Consider the following 18,891-nt stretch of genomic DNA (forward strand, 5'->3'; position numbering starts at 1 on the left):
TCCACTCAGGGCATGATTTCGGGATCATGAGATCGAGCCCTGACTTGGGCTCATGTGCTGGGAATGGATCCTGCTTAAGATTCTCTCTCTCCCTCTCTCTCTTTCTCTCCTCCTCTCTAAAAAAAGAAAAAAGAAAAGCAGTGGTTGGTATTTGTTTTCAGGATTTTTGAAATATTTGTTCCTATACATAGAAAATAATACAAAAAATCATTTCAGTCTCTATGGTGGTAGCAGTTGTTGATAAAATATTACTGTAAAGTTTTGTATCATTGGAATCTTCTTTCTGGACTCTAAAGGTCGCTAAGATTAATTTTTGGAAGCAAAGAATAAGCACTGTACTTATACAGCTATTGATTCTCCTGAAATCGGAATAGTCTAGAAAGAACTAATCCATCCGCCAGTCCCTGGGGCACCTGGCTGGCTCAGTTGGAAGAGCATGTAACTCTTGATCTGCAGGTGGTGAGTTCGAGCACCATGTTGGGTGTAGAGATTACCAACTGCCAGTCCCATTATACAATAAGGAAGCGAGCCATAAGAAGGGTCTAGAGAGGAGGCGCTGTTGTAAAAAACTGGCTTATTCTAGCTTGTTTATGAGTAACATCACAATACTCTTTTGAGTTATAAGCTTCTGTTGTTTTACTTACTTACACAGACTATATGCTTATAATAACAGAACAAATACTTGATATAGTGTAAACTGCAATTGCATAATTATTTGCTTACAAAATAAAATAGCGTTGAATATACATATATAAGATCTACACATTGTTATTCATTTAATCGGAGATATACTAAATGTAATAATAATTTGGAAATATTTTTCCTAAGCTAAAAGTAAAGTCATATTAGTAAATATAGATCACTCCATTCCAAGGTCTCAGGACAATAAATGGTTGAGCATTTAAAGAAAACCTTAGCATAAGCAGTAAAGACATGGTTTGATGTTGGAAGAAAAATGCAGCATGATTTTTACCCTTAAGTAATTAATTCAACAAGAATTTGTTATCTTCCTCATGTTCTAGTGGGTACACTTATATATGAAGAATAATTTGGGATCTGAGAAAATGATGAAACAGATGTGCATAAAGATAAATTATGAAATAGAATGATGATGCTGTAATTGATCTAGGAGCAAAATCATAATTAAGTTAATGTAACTACAGAAGCAATTTTTGAAACAGTAAAATCTCTCTTAACCTACATGATTTTGGTCTGAAAGTTATTTGATAATTTTTAAAAAGTTGAAAGGGGAATTATAAAAATATAATAAAATACAATAACAATAACAAATCCAATAGGTATAAACAAATTTGGGAACAAATACCACTGACTCATGGTTTATAAAGATTAGGCAGTAGGATCTTGAACAGTAAGATTATCTTGGACATTAGCTTAACTATTTTATGGGGGAATATACTTGGCAAATCTGGTGAGTTGGTTCAGTGGTTGAGAGTAAAGACTACTTCTCCTGTAATTAAATATTTAAGAGAAGACAATATAACCAATATATGATATCACATATATACATCTAGGTGAATACATAGATGTTTAAAAATGATGGCTAGGACATCAACTCAGTTACTCGGCTGTTCTCTCTGCTGGTAATGGATGCTTTTCAGGAGATACTGGAGGGACAAAATAACCCAAAATCTGGAGTAGCACAAAGGAGGAATGCATGGTTTACATCATATTGTGAACAATTTATAACATATTTTTTTTTTAGAAAATTGCCCAGAGCGAGTGACCACTCTTCTTAATTTAACAAAATGGAAACATTTTCTTTCACTAGAGTCCCACTTTAAAGAGCACTATATTTGCATGCATGTGTGTGTGTGGGAGAGAGACAGACAGACAGACACGGAGACAGATTCCCAAGGGTCATTACAAGTAGCAAATGGTGATCACCACTGTGACGTCTAAGGATAGTAGGGTCAGTTAACTGGTATGCCCTTTATTTCACTGAGCTCCATAATAAGCTGGACTTGTAAGCTTGGGGATTATCACTCAATAACTAAATTACTCTGTCTAATAGAGGTGAAAATAATTTGAAATTTCCTAGGAAATTTCACGTGGGAGGAAAGAGTAATACAAACATTAGAGACAGAAAAGAAAAAAAATTGAAAGTGTGTAATGAAGCAGGGAAAGTCTTGTGACAAGAGTATGAGGAATTTTTGAGTTGTCTGTAATGAGATTATCAATGTGACCTCTTTGCTTTGTGCCCCTCTGATATTTTAAATGAAGTCTCTGTCACCCATAAATGATTTTAAGAGTGGATATTTTAGGGTATTTTAAGACATTTTGAGTTTTACATTACATCTGGCAGTTGGCAAATCCAGGGAGCAAAAGGCTGGACTCAGGACCACAACACCCATGTCCTATTTTGGGGAATCTGTCTTCAGTCATCTGAACTAAAATGAAATACCCAGTTGTAAGCTGACTAAGTCTTTACTCCAGAATAGAATGAGGGTACAGAGGGTCCCAACCACCCTGCCCCTGCTGTTGGACAAACTATGCAGGAAAATAGAGAATGACCCTTCATGAGGTACTTTTGTTTTAGGAATACAGCATTAGTATCCATGAGAAATTGTGCAAACTAATCTGAGCTCCACCTTAAAAACTTTGGATGAATGGCTTGTTTGGAATGGATGGTTGCAAACAGAGGGTTAGGCATAAACAATGGGATATGAGATCACTAGCATTTTTAGGTAAGTTCTTCATAAAGTAGGAGATAAGTAGTGAGAACCTTGAAAATAATAGTTTCACCCAGCACTGATAAGCATACCGATACCAAGGAATCAGAACATTTTGGGAGAGGGGAGAAGAAATTCACAGTAAATGTGCGTGGTGCATAAGGACCTGTTATCTACTGTAGGATACCCTGGACGGCACAGTGCTACATGCGACTGAATACCAGGAAATTGCTGAGAGACCACTGGCCGTGATATTCCAGAAACTAGACATACATATCCATGGGGAAATCTGGATGTAGAAAATGTTTTTTTTTTTTTTGTTTTTTTTTTTTTTTTTACATTTAACATACTTATACCAGTACATACCCATAGTGACTAAGAACTTGACCTGCTATGAGATTACCTGGATTCTAACCCAACGCCATGATTTATAGTCTGTGTAATCCTGGACAAGTTTCTCTCTGTGTACCAGTCCCCTCATCTGTAAAATGAAGGAAATAGCATTATGTAGCATGGAACATAGTTGTGCATACAAAATTAGATAGCCCATGCAAAGTACTTTGCATACCCATGACCTAAGAAGCAATATTAAAATTATGATTTTAATTCCATTACTATTACTGTAAAAAAGATACTTGAAGAAAATACACTGAAAATGCTAATAGTGTGTCTTGAATTGTGTGGTTGTTATTTTTTAAAATATTTGTACTTTGGGGGATTTTTTTTTCAAGTTTTCTTCAATGAACATGCTATTCTGAATTAAGAGGAAACTTTTCTAATTGTCAAATTATTTCCAAGTCAGAAGCATTCTTTTGTGGAAGATAAAATACAAATGATAATTCCTAAGAGAAAGTTTTCTTAAAAATCCTTTTAACAATTAAACACATGAATGCAATTCAAATTAGACTCTACTTCCTGCTGTGCTATTCTCTATAAAATAACCAGTAAAAAACTGATATGTTTTACTTATATTTTACCTTAGGGTACAACACGGGAATAGAACGTTTGGGGATATGTAAAACTAGATTCGATATTTGTAATGACTTTGTTTTGAATTTCTCATGTTTAGCAACTAATAATTGCACTTGAAATAATTAGCTCATGATTCCTTTGTAATAGCTGAACACCACAAATCGTGTTCTGAAGGTCAATGGTTAAAGTAAATATCCTCAGTGGAATAAATGTACCTTTTTCATGGAAGATTAAATAATATCAACTGAATGTGCAGTCTTTTAAGCTGAATTCTAAATCACATCAAGCTGATTCACCTTCTAGTGTGTGGATCTTACATTCTTTTGATTTAGTCCCTGTGCCCTTTTCTGTGCTTTTATTAGATGGAGACCTGGTCTTCTGTGCTGGTAACTCTGGACCCACTCATGTCAGTTTATACCCAAGATTTTTCTCTAGCATTTCTAATTTCTTAATCTTTTTCTTTACTCGTCTTGCTGTTATGTCCCCTGTTCTACCTAGTGTAACCAGCCCATGTACTATGATCTTTGTTATAAAACACGCAAAAGATAATTGGGCAGAAACACGAAAACACCACTTACTGCCCCATTCATAATCAGCTTATCAAATAATGAATTTACTGCAAAGATAAACTTTTTTTCCCCAAAATATATTTGGAACTCTTGTGTAAGAAATACCTCATGAGATTGTATTAAATTAGTATAAATGTACGTACTGGTTTCTGGACACTGGTGCTATTTAGGATGGCTGTGATGTCTGCTCATATTCAAATGAAACTTGCAGCTTTATGTTACAAATCCAACTGGGGGTATAGTATTGTTTTTGAAAATAAAATCTGGACGTTCTGGCAGACAATGGCTAGCTATTCACCAAAATTAGATCTAATAAATAGGTATGATTTTAACCAGCCCTAAGTGAGGACTGGCTGCAAAGACAGCTTGTTGTCATCCAGTATCGATTTTCACTTGTTTCTGTCATGAATGAAACCCTCACATTGAATCTCATGGCTGCTCAGTCTGAAACCACATTTATAGCTTCCATTGTATCCAGGGTCACTGTGTGTGACTGCATTTTTGCCAAAGAGTTGTGAGCAGAGATGATGTATGAAACCTCTGCTATATATTCTTGAAATAAGCTTTTTGCTGTCTACATCGTCTTTCCCTTGCCCCTGGAGTGGGATTTAGAAGTAATGGTAGACAGCCTCCTTCATCAACACACATGAGAACAACATCCTTGGGGGCACTGGAGTTAAGAGAGGAGGAACCAGGAGCTCTGGATAACAGTGAGGAGAAGAACCGCCTGCTCCTCTGGCTACTTACAGCTTGGACTTTAATTTCAGAAAGATAGAACTCTTTGTCACGTTTGAGTCACGCTTAATTTGGTCTCTGTTGAAACAGCCAGGCATTATTTTAAAATGCTACTTGAGAACGTAAGAAGTAATATTTATTACTATAATAAATTTGTGTAGCATTTTTAGAACACAAAATGTTCTTCACTTTTCTCAAAATTCACAAAATCCTGAGACCTCACTATTATTATCTAAGTTTCCCAGGAAGAAACGAAGGCCTAGGAACTTTTGCTCTGTCAAAAATACCCCAATATGGGATTTCGAGTATAAGACACGGTTGAAGATATGAAGTTTACTTTTGAGAAAAACCAGTAGTAGCTCACGATAGGTTCTGCTGTTTTAACTTCTCTCCTTTAAAGTCTTTGTCACAGCTAACACCTACTTTACTGGGTCCTGGCTGGAATCCTGACTAACAGGTGACCTCCAGGAAGTTGCTTAATATCCAAAGACCTGAGTTTCCTCATCTGCTTATATAAAGGATGATGGGGGAGGGGAGAGGCAAATGTATTTTTAAATAGCAACCTGCATTTTATCCATGAACATCAGCCTAGTGGCCCAACTGCTGAGATATCTACTCAGGCTCATTTTATTTGAAAATCTTTAAAATAAATATTATAATTTCTATTTGAATGCCATACTTCATAGCACGCAGACACTATAAAATCTGGCTGGCAAGTAGCCCTTTATAACCAGTGGGAAATCAGCTCAGGAAGTATGGAGAAAGGGGCGATATGAAGAATCCTCTGATTTAACCCCCTGAGCACTTAGATGCAAATGAAGTTGACCCCAGAGATAAGGGGCGGGTTGCCTCGCAGCAGAACCCAAAGAGGAACGAAATGTTTTCTACACCCTGTGAGTGCCTAGATGTTGAGGCAAGTGCTGCTTCTCCCTCAGCTGAGAAATGGGCATTAAGAAAACCCTTTTAAGTAAAAACTCCTAGTTAGGGATGGAAAGTATGCTTAGGGATGTGGAGAGCGCATTACCAGGCTGAAAGGTATTGCTGTTAGAGAGATTTGAGTAGATGGGGATGGACAGAAAAGCGGGCGCACCTTCCAGTCTCTTTGATGGATCCTTCATGTATTGAAACGATGGACATTTCTATCAGATAAGCACATTAATATGCATCATATCGTTAACTTACAGGAAATCAATAGCAAATTTGCTTTTATTTATCCAGTTGAATTCTATTCATGTTACTTTTCTAATCAATCCCCAAATAAAACTAAAAATGACTTTGTCATTTAATTTTTATCCTTTGAAATTTAGTGAAACAACGACTAGTTTACTGGGGAGGGGAGTCAGGAAGAGTAAAACATTAATCAATATTATCTGTGTTACTATTTTAACTGAATTTTGCATCCATGAAAACCCTAGACAAATGCAAAAATGGTTGCAAAATGAGCTGGGTTTGAATCCCAACTTTGCTGAAACTACTTGACGTATTTTAAACTCAGTTTCCTAATCTGAGTTGTGAATAATGTGCAAGGTTATTGTGCGCTTAGAGATGATAGGCACTCATTAGCAAAGTATATAGATCATGTACTGATTTGCTCTGCACCTGTGCTGAATTCATCAGACCACAGTAATTGCTTGGGTACAGTACTACGAAAAATCTGATCTATTGTTCGTTAAGCTGAGGGTATATAGCTCATGCAGAATCAATGCCAACATAATGCTTAACTGCCATCCCTTTAATATACTCCTGTTGACCAAAATGAGGCAGCAAATGACAGAGAAGATGTGGGTGTGAAGCTGGATGACACACTGGGCCAGGCGGTGCCTAGGCTGGAAACTTTTCACTGCTTCTCAAAAAATAGCTAGAAAGTTCTTGTTTTCTTTTTATTTTTTTTTAAGATTTTGTTTATTTATTTGAGAGAGAGCTAAAGAGAGAGAGAGCACACAAGCAGGGGGGAGGGGCAGAGAGGGAGAATGAGAGAAGCAGACTCTCTGCCTAGCTGGGAGCCCGACATGGGACTTGATCTCAGGACTCTGGGATCATGCCCTGGGTGCTTAACCGACTGAACCACCCAAGCGCCCTGAAAGTTCTTGTTTTCTTAAAGAACTGGGATCATCTTTAGTTTATTATCTGCAAAATATTACTCATCAGACACAAAAACCGTCCTTTTCCTCCTCAATGTACTAGTGTACACTGAAAAGTTAATGGCATTTCTGTAACTTCTTTTCAGGGGTTTAGCATTTTCATTTAGCTGATTAAAATCCATTGTAGATGATAATTATGCCAGCTTCTTAAAAAAATCATTCAAACACTCAAAAATGGCTTTAAAATCTTTAAATGGCTTGTACCAGGTTTTTATTTCTCAAAGGGTTTCTACTTATGGAAAATTTGCTTAGATTATGCCCTTTTGTCATATTCTCAGGAAATGTTAAATCAATGCAAAATGGGTGGATTTGTATTTCTAAAAATAACCTCTTTCACAGGAAGAAGAATTAAGGAAGAGTGGGGAAGCCAAATATGCCCACTTGAGTGATGAACTTCATGTATTAATTGAAGTGTTTGCTCCACCTGGGGAAGCTTATTCACGAATGAGTCATGCTTTGGAAGAGATTAAAAAATTCCTGGTTCCCGTAAGTGTCTTTCATTTTTCACAAAGATGTTTCTCATAACTTTTTTTTTAAGTGTGCCTTTGATCTTCATTGTTTTTTTAGACCGAGAGTCATATTGCAAACTAATTATTTGTGGAGTTGATAAGAAGGTAACATAAAATAGAATACAACAAACGCTTAGCACGGGACCTGGCATGTTGCCACATAACCAAAGTTTGACAGTGTCCTCCATACATCACCAGTTCACAGTCCTGAAGAATAAGAGAATTAACACATAAACACAAATATATAAATGAGGCTGTATGCTTTTCTCTTCTGTCTTAATCACTTGGTAGTTGACATGTATTCGTGGCAATTTTTAATTAATAGAAAAAGCATTTGCAGGTACAATGGGAGGGGAAAGAGATTAGATATGTAATATTTGTAACAAGACAATGATGTTACTTGAAAATGTCAAATGTGCTATTATGTGACATTATGCCAGGTGCTGGCTCATTAAAAAACATAATGTAAAATAGTCAATATTAATAGAGCCAGACATTTGTTGACGTCAAACAAAAATTGGAAAAAATAAACTCATTGCACTCTATGAGAGCAACAGAGAGAGTTCGTTTAGTAAGGCAGCAAATTCAGGGTTGCATATTGGATGGAATTCTCTACTGATTTTCTAAGAAATAGAGGAAAATTAAATGAATGAAGCTTTTATAAAGGTTGACAATTTTGCATTCTAGGAAGAGGTCATTCAAATAGAAATCTTGGTATTGGGGCTTAGAGCTGAGAGTAAGATAATTGGAAGAGAATGCTGAGTAAAGTTTTCTGGAGTGCCTGGGCAGAAGTCTTTGGCAGAGGAGAAAGAGAGTAGCTAAAATTAATCTGTTCGATGAAGAAACACTGTAGATTTCTAAAGTAAGCAACAAACTCAGAGGAAATGGTGGGTAAGATTCATTGATGGGCAGTGATTTTGAGAATGGGAATAGAAAACAACAACAACAGAATTTCGAAATGTAAAAGCATCAAAATCAAACCACATAATGTATTTATACACCCGGTTTAAAAATTTCTGTCAAGACAAGGTTATAAAATAATCCCATACCACTCTGGTTATTCCCTAACTTTATATGCACACAGAATTTCAGCACAAGTTATTATCTAGTGCTTATCAGGACCTTCCTAAACAGATCCAATATTTCATAAGCATGAGGCTGTTCTGTTCCCTCTTCCTTTTGCCTCCAAACTAAATGTCTAGTGCTGTCGGGTAAGCAGTTTTACTATATTTAGCTCAGGTCAGACCTCTAGTGATGTAGGTGGTGTAGAAAAAGGCTAGGACTACCTACATTACTAACTCCTTTCATGCCTGTAGACAAACAATTTAAATTCTCAGAGCTTCAGCTCCTTCATCTTTCAAAAGAAGATAATTATAACTGACTGACCTCTATCACAGTTATTGTGAATATTAAATAGGGTAATGTATATGAAAAAGACATAGAAAAATGATCAAGTACCATTTAAATGGATGCTTTTAATCTATTTTACTGTTATAGTAGACAGAATCTTGGAATGCCTTTTTGAGGTTAAATATGTGACATGAAACAGTATTTCATTGCTACATATATATTGGATCTAAGTTGTGGGCTAGGTTAACCCTATTTTATTACAAATGCCAGTAATACATCTAGCCTACTTCTAGACCTTGTGATACATGTAATCATTTCATTTATAACTTCCCCACTGAAGTATGTACTCCATGAGGGCAGGGCTGGCAGTGTCTCTCTTAGATTCCCATCACTTGGCATCGTGCATGGCATAATAATTATTTGTTTGAGAGTCTGCTGATTAATAGGCACCAGGACTGATGCAGAGATCTAAAATAGCTATTTGGGTCAAGTTGGAGGAATAGTACCCCACAACTAAGATGCTTTATATATGCAGATGAGGAATGAAAATCTCACATTGGCCAATATGACCTGCTCCTGCCTGTCTCTGGGATTTTCTCTCTGCCTGACCGACTGCTCACTCCCTGTACTCTGGATATGTTGGCTTCTGTTCATCCCGCACCCCAGGCTCTCCAGGCTCACTCCTCCCTAAGGACCTTTGAAGATTCTTCTCCAAAATAACTGGCACAGCTGTCATTCAGGTCTCAGCTCTAGTTAGCAATGCAGGAAATTCTTCCCTAAAAGTAACTTTCCTACAATCCTATTATATTTTGTTCACAATATCACTGTCCCCTTAATTAACACTGCAGTTTATTGTCATCATGCTGCAGCCCTCTTCACTTATTTAATTTTCCTCATAACTTTTATAACCTCTTCTATATATATATATACACACATACGTATATATATTACTTATTTGTTTATTGTTGGTTTTCCTGCTAAAATATAAATGTCATGAGAGTGGGGATTATTGTTTGGTATTATTGCTTTAGTCCTCCCATAGTCCTGAACTATGCCAGACACATGGGAACTCTTAATAAATATTTTTTATATGGGTGAATAAATGATTTTTTGCCTCCGATTAATCATTGATTGGCAGTGTTTTGTTTTGTTTTGTTTTCTCTACGATTTTTTAAGATTTCTTTAAAGAAATTTTTTGTTTTGGTGAGAGAAAGAGCATGCCAGTGCGGGCAGAGGGAAAGAGAGAAGCAGACTCCTTGCTGAACATGGAACCCAAGAGGTGGGGGGGGCTCGATCTCACAAGCCTGAGATCGAGACCTGAGCCAGAATCAAGAGTCAGACACTTAACCAACCGAACAACCCAGATGCCCCTGAATAAGCTTTTTAAAAACAAATAGGGGCACCTGGGTGGCACCGTCAGTTAAGCCTCCGACTCTTGGTTTCAGCTCAGGTTGTGATCTCTGGGTTGTGAGATTGAGCCCCATGCTGGGCTCAGTGTGGAGTCTGCTTAAGATTCTCTCTCTCCTTCTTCCTCTGCCCCTCTCCCCACCCCCCAACTCATGCTCACACTCTCTCTCAATAAATAAATAGATAAATAGATAGATAGATAGATAGATAGATAACTAAATAACTATTCTGATATCTCTCAATGTTGTATTAGTAAATTCTACAATCGGTGGAAGTCCTACTTGATAAATTTTTCCAATTTGCCTTGTTTGCCTTGGCACCAAGCAAAGGATGGCAACTGTCTACTTCATCTTTCACTAGAACCACAGGGGGCAAACATGAGCTGCCAGTTCTCTTTTTATTATAAAAAAATACTTGATGAGCAAGTCTACAGAAACGCTAATGTATCAGGACATTAAAATTTACAAATATAATAGGTGAAGAATATAGCCAGTCAGAGGCATGCTAGAACAACATAGAAAGCTAATGCAGACTAGGACTACCATCTAATTCTTCTACTAAATAGAGTGTCTTTCCATGGTCAGAGTTTTTACCTTCCTTTCTCGTCTTTTATGCTATCCAGCATTTATCCAATATGCCCCATGTCCAGAGCTTGTAATTGTTCAAGACTGCTGACTTCAGAACATACAAATGGTCATAAAATGTCTGAATGCTGTAAGCTGTTGGAAAGCAACACACTTTTAGTACTTTAAATGAATTGTTAAGGGCAAAACAATTATTATTACCTAGGGAGGAAATTTCTAACTTGCTGTTGTCTCCAGTTACTACAGTCTTATCAAACCAAGTAGAGTGGCACGTCAATAAAACATCAATAAATTGAATTCTCCTAATTTTAAATCTCTAATACTTTGAACAGATACTCTATTAAGGTTTTCTTTTATTGTTAATTTGTCTCACAAATACAGATTAAGCGTATTAAATCATTTGACAAATAGTGACCAAAAGGATATAAAACCCTAAACTAATATATGTTTCAAGAATGCTAATGCCTTTCTCTTTCCTTTATCATCTGTAAAGAGGTAAACTAATGTCATTCTTATCATTATTATGTTTTATAATATTCCTTTCTTTTACAGTTCAGGCACTAGGACCACCACATATAGTTGTGCAGTTTGCCCCTTACATAATGCGAGGGGACAACATTTACATTGTAGTTTGCGAATGAGACCCCTGGGATCTTGGAGTACAGCTTCCACTTTTCCAACCTTAGTCAGCAGATTACCTTAAAATAATGACACTGTGTTTCATTTCCCTACTGGCTAACTCTCGCCTTCAATTAAGTTGAGTTAGTAAGTTTAACTAATGCTTAATAATTAGCTCATGATAGAAACATAATACATTGTCTCATATCTAGAACTTATGAGGGTTTAGCAAAAGTCTGCTCATTGAATGTGAGTTTATTCATTCTTTCATAGAAAAGATGAAAGGATGGGTTTCCACACAACCAGGAAATTAGGTTTAGGTCACAGATAACAAACAAATAGATTACTTTGTTACGGGCTCAAGAGTTAGTTGCTGACAGAATTGAGAGATCACGATACTCATTTCTACCAAGCCCTGGCATGGCCCCAGAATCTTTCTCAGCACAGTACGCTACACAGCACTAGAATATTATCAGTGTTGACAGAATTTGAAAAGTATTTGTCATACATGGAATAAGTCTCTAATGATCATTGCTAGAGGTTTTATCACTTAAAGAAAAGGCATTATATATATATATATATATATATATATATATATACACACACATATGTGTATTATTCAATATAATATACAGTATATTGCATGTTAGTAAAAGAATACAATATATTAACACGATTCAACACAGACAAAAAATGCATCATTCCAGGCTATTTCTTTCCTACATCAGATTGGTTGTATGTCTTGGCGACAGCGGTGATTCTTGAAATGGGGCAATTAGGGCATATTATATCATTTCAGGTTTGAGATTAGAAACCTGTGTAGGAAACCTCTCAGGAGTGTGACTATGGAAGAAAAGTAAATGCTTCTCCTCTTTAGAGTAAAAGCAAAGAGAGGACATTCTTGCTTTCTCTTCCTCAAAGACTGTAATCCTAGCTCTGAAATGGGAAAATGACACTGATCATTATTAGCAATCATACAAGGAAGTAGGTATAAGAAAATAGAAAAGAAAAGCAGAGTATTTTCAGTCTAGAAGATGGAAGATCTAGACTTTCATGCACTGAAAACATTTTTATAAAGTTTTGAAAGATTATAAATATAAGAACATATCCCTGAAATTCATGTTATAATTTGATAAAAAGTGAAAATTTGGTCAGAGTCTTTTATGCAAGTGAATATGTAGGGAAAACAATGTGTTGAATAAAACCCACAAGCCAGCAAAAGTCACGATAATTGGCAAGACCTATAGACAAGGCGAGGGTTGGCAGATACATTTTGGCTGGCTGATGGCAGGAGCTCAGCGTGTATAGCAACAACATCCCACACGCAAGGTAATAATCAGCAACAGAATAAAAAAATAAAGTTCAATGCAGAGAGGGAAGCAGAATCCATAACCTGGATATCATTCCCTCACTTCTGTGGTCGTTGTTAAAATGTTGTCAAGAGTTTCCTCAAATTGCTCTCTTCAAAACAATTGATTCTCTTCTCTTTTTCATAATTAACCATATTCTAATAGTGTGGTAACTAATAGCACTAAGCACAAAGCCACATGTATTTATGTAATTATTACTTGCTCAGAAATGCTTCTTGTATTGCTATAGTACTAGGATTGTATTCTGATTGTATTTGGAGAAATTCATAATCAACTAACATTGAGTATTTCTTTTTATCTGATAAGTTGTAAGAGATAATACAGACCTATGACTTAGAAAATAATTAAAATTATTACTTATTCTTAGAACTAGTAATAATTATTACTACTATATAATTAATTAGAATAACATTAATTATAATAATATATAATTAATTAGAATACCACTGTAATAACATAATTTATTGTTATTATTGTTGTTGAGATGCAAGGCCACTTTAGTATTGCTGATTGACTGGCATAACCTGGAAAGCAGATAAAAAGAAGAGTAGATAACTCTTTGAGTTTGATTCTCTACAAACCCTAACATAAGTACCATCTTACTCCTCACAGTACAGATAATCAAAGGTTCGCTTTATGAATCTAGGGTCAGGATGTGATCATCTCCTTTCGATCCTAAGAAACAATTTATCACTAATTATTTCTGGTCTCATTGGACGTCAGGAATCTGAATTCTCCAAGGCCACTCTTTTCAAGAGTTTTTATTGCTTTTTAGTTGCCTGGCATCATTCTCCTCTTTCTTTCACCATCTTGATTTCATCTTGATGATTTACTTCTTCCCCATTAACTGGCATTAAATCACAAGAACTGCGTTTGCAATTCTAAATGTAGTTATTAACATGAAGGCTTAGCAACATTCCTAAGGTTATCTGTGTTATTAAAGATCTGTGGTTCCTAAAGATACAGGTTTGATCTTTGAGGCAAAAATCTTCACCTCTTGGGGCGCCTGGCTGGCTCAGTTAGTGGAATGTGCAGTTCTTGATTTCAGGGTTGTGGTTTCGAGCTCCAAGTTGGGTGTAGAGGTTACTTAGAAAATAAAAATATCAAAAAAATATCTTCACCTCTTAACTTCTTCTGATTCTAGTATAAGGGAATTTGTAGAGGATCAAATAGAAATTTTATATTGTATTCAGAACATTTACTGAATGTTAATCCTGCACTTGTACACAGGTACGTAACAAATATATGCCAACACTGACTTGAAAATACTTTAATAGTTGGAAGCAACTTAAAAAGACTAATGTTTATTGAAGAATTTGGTACAAAAAAAATGAATCACAGCAGAAAAGTAGCTCAGTAATCAGAATCTGTTAAATAAATGTATAATTTTTAACTGAGTAAATAATTTAAGTAAGTGATATCGGTGGTCTAAATAATACCAGGCAAAAGATTTGTTTAAATTCAATTCAACAAATATTTCTGAACATCAAATATATGCTAGGTATGATTTTAGGAATTTGTGTTACATCGGTCACTGCCCGTGTACAATTTAGTAACCAGAAAACTATTTTCAAGATTTAAAAGATAAATATTATGGAGACATATTTAAGAGACAATGGGAAATGGGAGACCAGATTGGATAATAAGGGCAATATGGACAATAGTAATGATGCACCAGGCAATGCTGATCAAACAAAAAGTGTTAATTCCAGAGTCAAGAAAAATCAGAATTGTTTCCTAGGAGGGGTTCAAGATGGTAGGGTAGGAAGATCCTGAGCTCACATCCTCCCATGGACACAACAAATTTACCACCACATATAATTTCCTCAGAAAAAAATCTGAAATCTGCATGACTGATGTCTTCACAGCAGAGAATAAATGGACTGTCAAAGTGGATAGGAGAGGCAGAGCTCTGGTCTTGCCAGGAAAAACCCCACCATGGGCACAGCAATCCACAGTTAGGAAAGATCTAAAAAATGCAGATCTTTTCCCTGAGCAGTGAGGTGTCTATGCTCCACATCAGGCACCCCAACCCCTAGATTGTGATCAGGGCAAATGAGCCCCCAAGAAGCCTGGCTTTGAAATCCAACAAGGATTATGTCCAAGAAAACCATAGAACTGTAGGAAATGAGAGAACCCACTCTTAAACCGCTCGCACAGAGACTAACTCATCCCAGGACTTAGCATAAAAACACCAGTTGGATAAGCACTTGGACCATGTGTGAAGGAGACCCACTTACTAGTTTGGGGTGTCTGCTGGAGAAGCAGGAACTTGTTGGGACTCTCTGGGACAGAGACACTAACATATGCCATTTTTGTGATCTTATCCTGGCTTGCTAATACTGGTGCTGGCAGGCACTATTTTGGAACTTCCCTCTAGCCTGTTAGTGCTAGGAGACATGATTCTTTGAAAAGATAAACAAAATTGACAAACTTTTAGTTAGGCTCACTAAGTCACTAAGAAAAATAGAGAGGACTCAAGTAAATAAAATCAGAAGTGAAAGAGGAAAGTTACAACTCATATCACAGAAATACAAAGGATAAGAAACTACTACAATTATATGCCAACAAATTGGATAAGAAATGGATATATTCCTAGAAACACACAATCTTCCAATACTGAATCATGAAGAAATAAAAAATTTGAGCAGGCTGATTTCTAATACGGAGTTTGAATCAGTGATCAAAAACTTCTCAACAAAGAAAAGTCCAAGATCAGACAGTTACACTGGTGAATTCTACCCCACAAAGAAGATTTAATACTTATCCTCAAATTCTTCCAAAAAATTGAAGAGGAAAGAATGCTTCAAAACCCATTTTATGAGGCCAACATTACTTTGATACCAAAACAAGACAAGGGCACAGCAAAAAAAAAAAAAAAAAAAAAAAAAAGAAAAAAAAAAAAGAAAAGAAAATTACAGGCCAACATTCCTGATGAACATAAATGTGAAAATCCTCAACAAAATATTAGCAAACCAAATTCAGCAATACATTAAAAGGAACATATAGCATGTTAAAACGAGATTTATTCTAGGATGCAAGGATAGTTCTGCATCTGTAAATCAATCAGCATAATACACCACATTAACAACAACAAGAAAAAGGATAAAAATCATATGACAATTTCAATAGATGCAGAAAGAGCATTTGACAAAATCTAACATCCATTTACGATAAAAACTCTTAACAAAGTGGGTATACAGGCAAAGTACCTAAACATAATATAGGCATAAATGACAAACCCACAGCTAACATCATACTCAATAGTGAAAAACTGAAAGATTTTCCTCTAAGATCAAGAACAAGATAAGGATACCCATTCTTGCCACTGTTATTCAACATAGTATTGGAAGCTGTAGCCACAGGAATAAGACAAGAAAGTGAAATAAAAGTCATCCAAAACAGAAAGGAAAGATAAAACTGTTACTATTTGCAAATGGCATGGTACTACATATAGAATACCCCAAAGTCTTCACCAAAAAAAAAAGTGTTAGAACTAATAAGTGAATTCAGTAAAATTGTAGGATGCAATATCAATATACAGTAATCTGTGGCAGTTCTATATACTAGTGACAAACCATCAGAAAGAAAATTAAGAAAGCAATCCCATTGATAGTTGCATTATAAAGAATGAATACCTAGGAATAAATTTAACGAAGGAGATGAAAGACCAATGCTGAAAACTATAAGACACAGATGAAATAAAATGAAGACACAATAAATGGAAAGATATTCTGTGTCACGGGTTGTATGAATTAATATTGTTAAAATGTCCATACTACCTAAAGCAATCTACAAATTCAGTGCAATCCCTGTCAAAATTCCAATTGTATTTTTCACAAAAGTAGAAGGAAGAATTCTAAAATTTGTAGGAACCACAGAAGAATCCAATACCCAAAGGAATCTTGAGAAAGAAGAACAAAGCTAGAGGTATCGCACACTCCCTGATACTACAAAAGGTATCTTACTCCCTAGACTACAAATCTATATAGTAATCAAAGCAGTATGGTATTGCCATAAAAACTGATACATCAGTGGAACAGAATTAAGAGTCCCGAAGAAAACCCACAAATATATGGACAATTAATTTACAACAAAGGAGCCAAGAACATCCAATGGTGAAAGGGTAATCTCTTCAACAAATGGTATGGGAAAACAATCAGTCACATGCAAAAGAATCAAACTAGGACACTATCTTACACCATATGCAAAAATTAACTCAAAATGGATTAAAGACTTGAATATAAGACCTGCATACCTAAAATTCCTAGAAGGAAAAATAGATGATAAGCTTCTTGACATCAGTCTAAGCAATGTGGATCTGACTCCAAAGGCAAGGCAAACAGAAAAGTAAATGAATGGCACTACTTCAAACTAAAAAAACTTACGCACAGATTAGGAAACCATCATCAAAATAAATAGGTAACCTACTAACTATTTGCAAATCATACATCTAATAAGGAACTAATCTCCAAAGTATAAAAGGAACTCCTATAACTAACAACAACAGCAACAACAACAAAAACCCAAACAACCCTATTAAAAAACAGAAAAATGATCTGAACAGATATTTTTCCGAAGAAGACATACTGATGGCCAGCTGGCACATTAGAAGATGTCCAACATCACTAATTCTTAGGAAAATTCAAATCAAAACCATAATGAGATATAACCTCACACCTGTTATAATGACTATTATCAAACAAACAAGAAATAACAAGTGTTGGAGAAGATGTGGAGAACAGTGAACCCTTATACGCTGTTAGTGGGAATGTAAATTGGTGCAGCCCCTATGGAAAACAGTATACAGATGTCTCAAAATATTAAGAAGAGATCTACCATATGATCCAGTTATTCCATTTTTTAGTGTTTATCTAAAAAATATGAAAATACTAATTGAAAAGATATATATGCCCCCCTATGTTTATTGCTGCATTATTTACAATAGCCAAGGCATGGAAACAACTTAAGTGTTCATCCATGGATGAATGGATAAAGAGAATGTGTTGTATGTATTTATAATGGAGTGTTATTCAGCCATAAAGAAGAATAAAATCTTGCCTTTTGCAACAACATGGATGGACCTAGAGGGTATAACGCTAAGTGAAGTAAGTCAGATGGAGAAAAACAAATACCATATGATTTCACTCATGTGTGAAATCTAGGAAACAAAACAAATGCACAAAAAGAATAATGCAAAAACTCAAAGATAGACTAGATTGTTACCAGAGTGGAAGGATGTTGTGAGGTGGGCAAAATGCATGAAGGAAAGAGGTCAGTTATATGGCGATGGATGGTAATTACACCTTTGATGGGATCACTTTGTAGTTATACAGATGTCAAATTACAATGTTGTACACCTGAAACTTACATAATGTTATGTGCCAATTTTATCTCAATTAAAAAAAAAAGAAAAGAAAAATCAATTGCTGACAAAGAACGCCACCATACAGACAAGAGTCAGTTATTCAGTGAGACAGAGAGAGTTCAAAAGAGAGAGTTGAGACAGGGGACTGAGGTGTGGGGGCTGTGGAGAACGAGAAAGAGAGGGTGTTTTGATTAGTTTCTTGAAGGTGTCGATGACCCACAGTTTAAGATCTATTTCTTGATGAATATCTTTTAAAAAATACAAGAAAAACATAGGGAATAGAATATTCTAAAACTGATTATTTTTGCAGAATTATATATTCCTGAAATGTATCTTCGACTTCTGTTCTAGCAATTAGTTTTTACTTTTCGAACAGCTTATTTTGCAGCTACATAAGATACAATGTAAGCTTATTTTGAATTGCTCTTCTTTGATTAACTGATCTCATTTTACTTTCAGCAAGCTGCAATGGGAAATATATTGATTCCTGTTGACAGTATTCAAACTAGATATCCAGGGAACTTGGAAGAATCCCTATTCTTCTAAGAAATATATCTTCTATCTCATCTCTAATCTTT

The 18,891-nt window shown here is 35.6% G+C and overlaps 1 protein-coding gene across 2 annotated transcripts in view; it reads left to right on the forward strand.

The window, feature by feature from the left end:
• Window positions 1-18,891, forward strand: part of KHDRBS2 (KH RNA binding domain containing, signal transduction associated 2) — a 541,301-nt gene that overhangs the window by 274,438 nt on the left and 247,972 nt on the right. For both annotated transcript variants that reach the window (XM_045803086.2, XM_087856979.1), the window contains exon 4: window positions 7,447-7,593. In XM_045803086.2, the coding sequence (XP_045659042.1) occupies window positions 7,447-7,593 (147 nt within the window). The remainder of the gene's footprint in view (window positions 1-7,446; window positions 7,594-18,891) is intronic.

Source organism: Ursus americanus, chromosome 29 (genome assembly GCF_024610735.1).
Source record: "Ursus americanus isolate L20-20 chromosome 29, mUrsAme1.1.p, whole genome shotgun sequence".
NCBI classification, from domain to species: Eukaryota; Metazoa; Chordata; class Mammalia; order Carnivora; family Ursidae; genus Ursus; species Ursus americanus.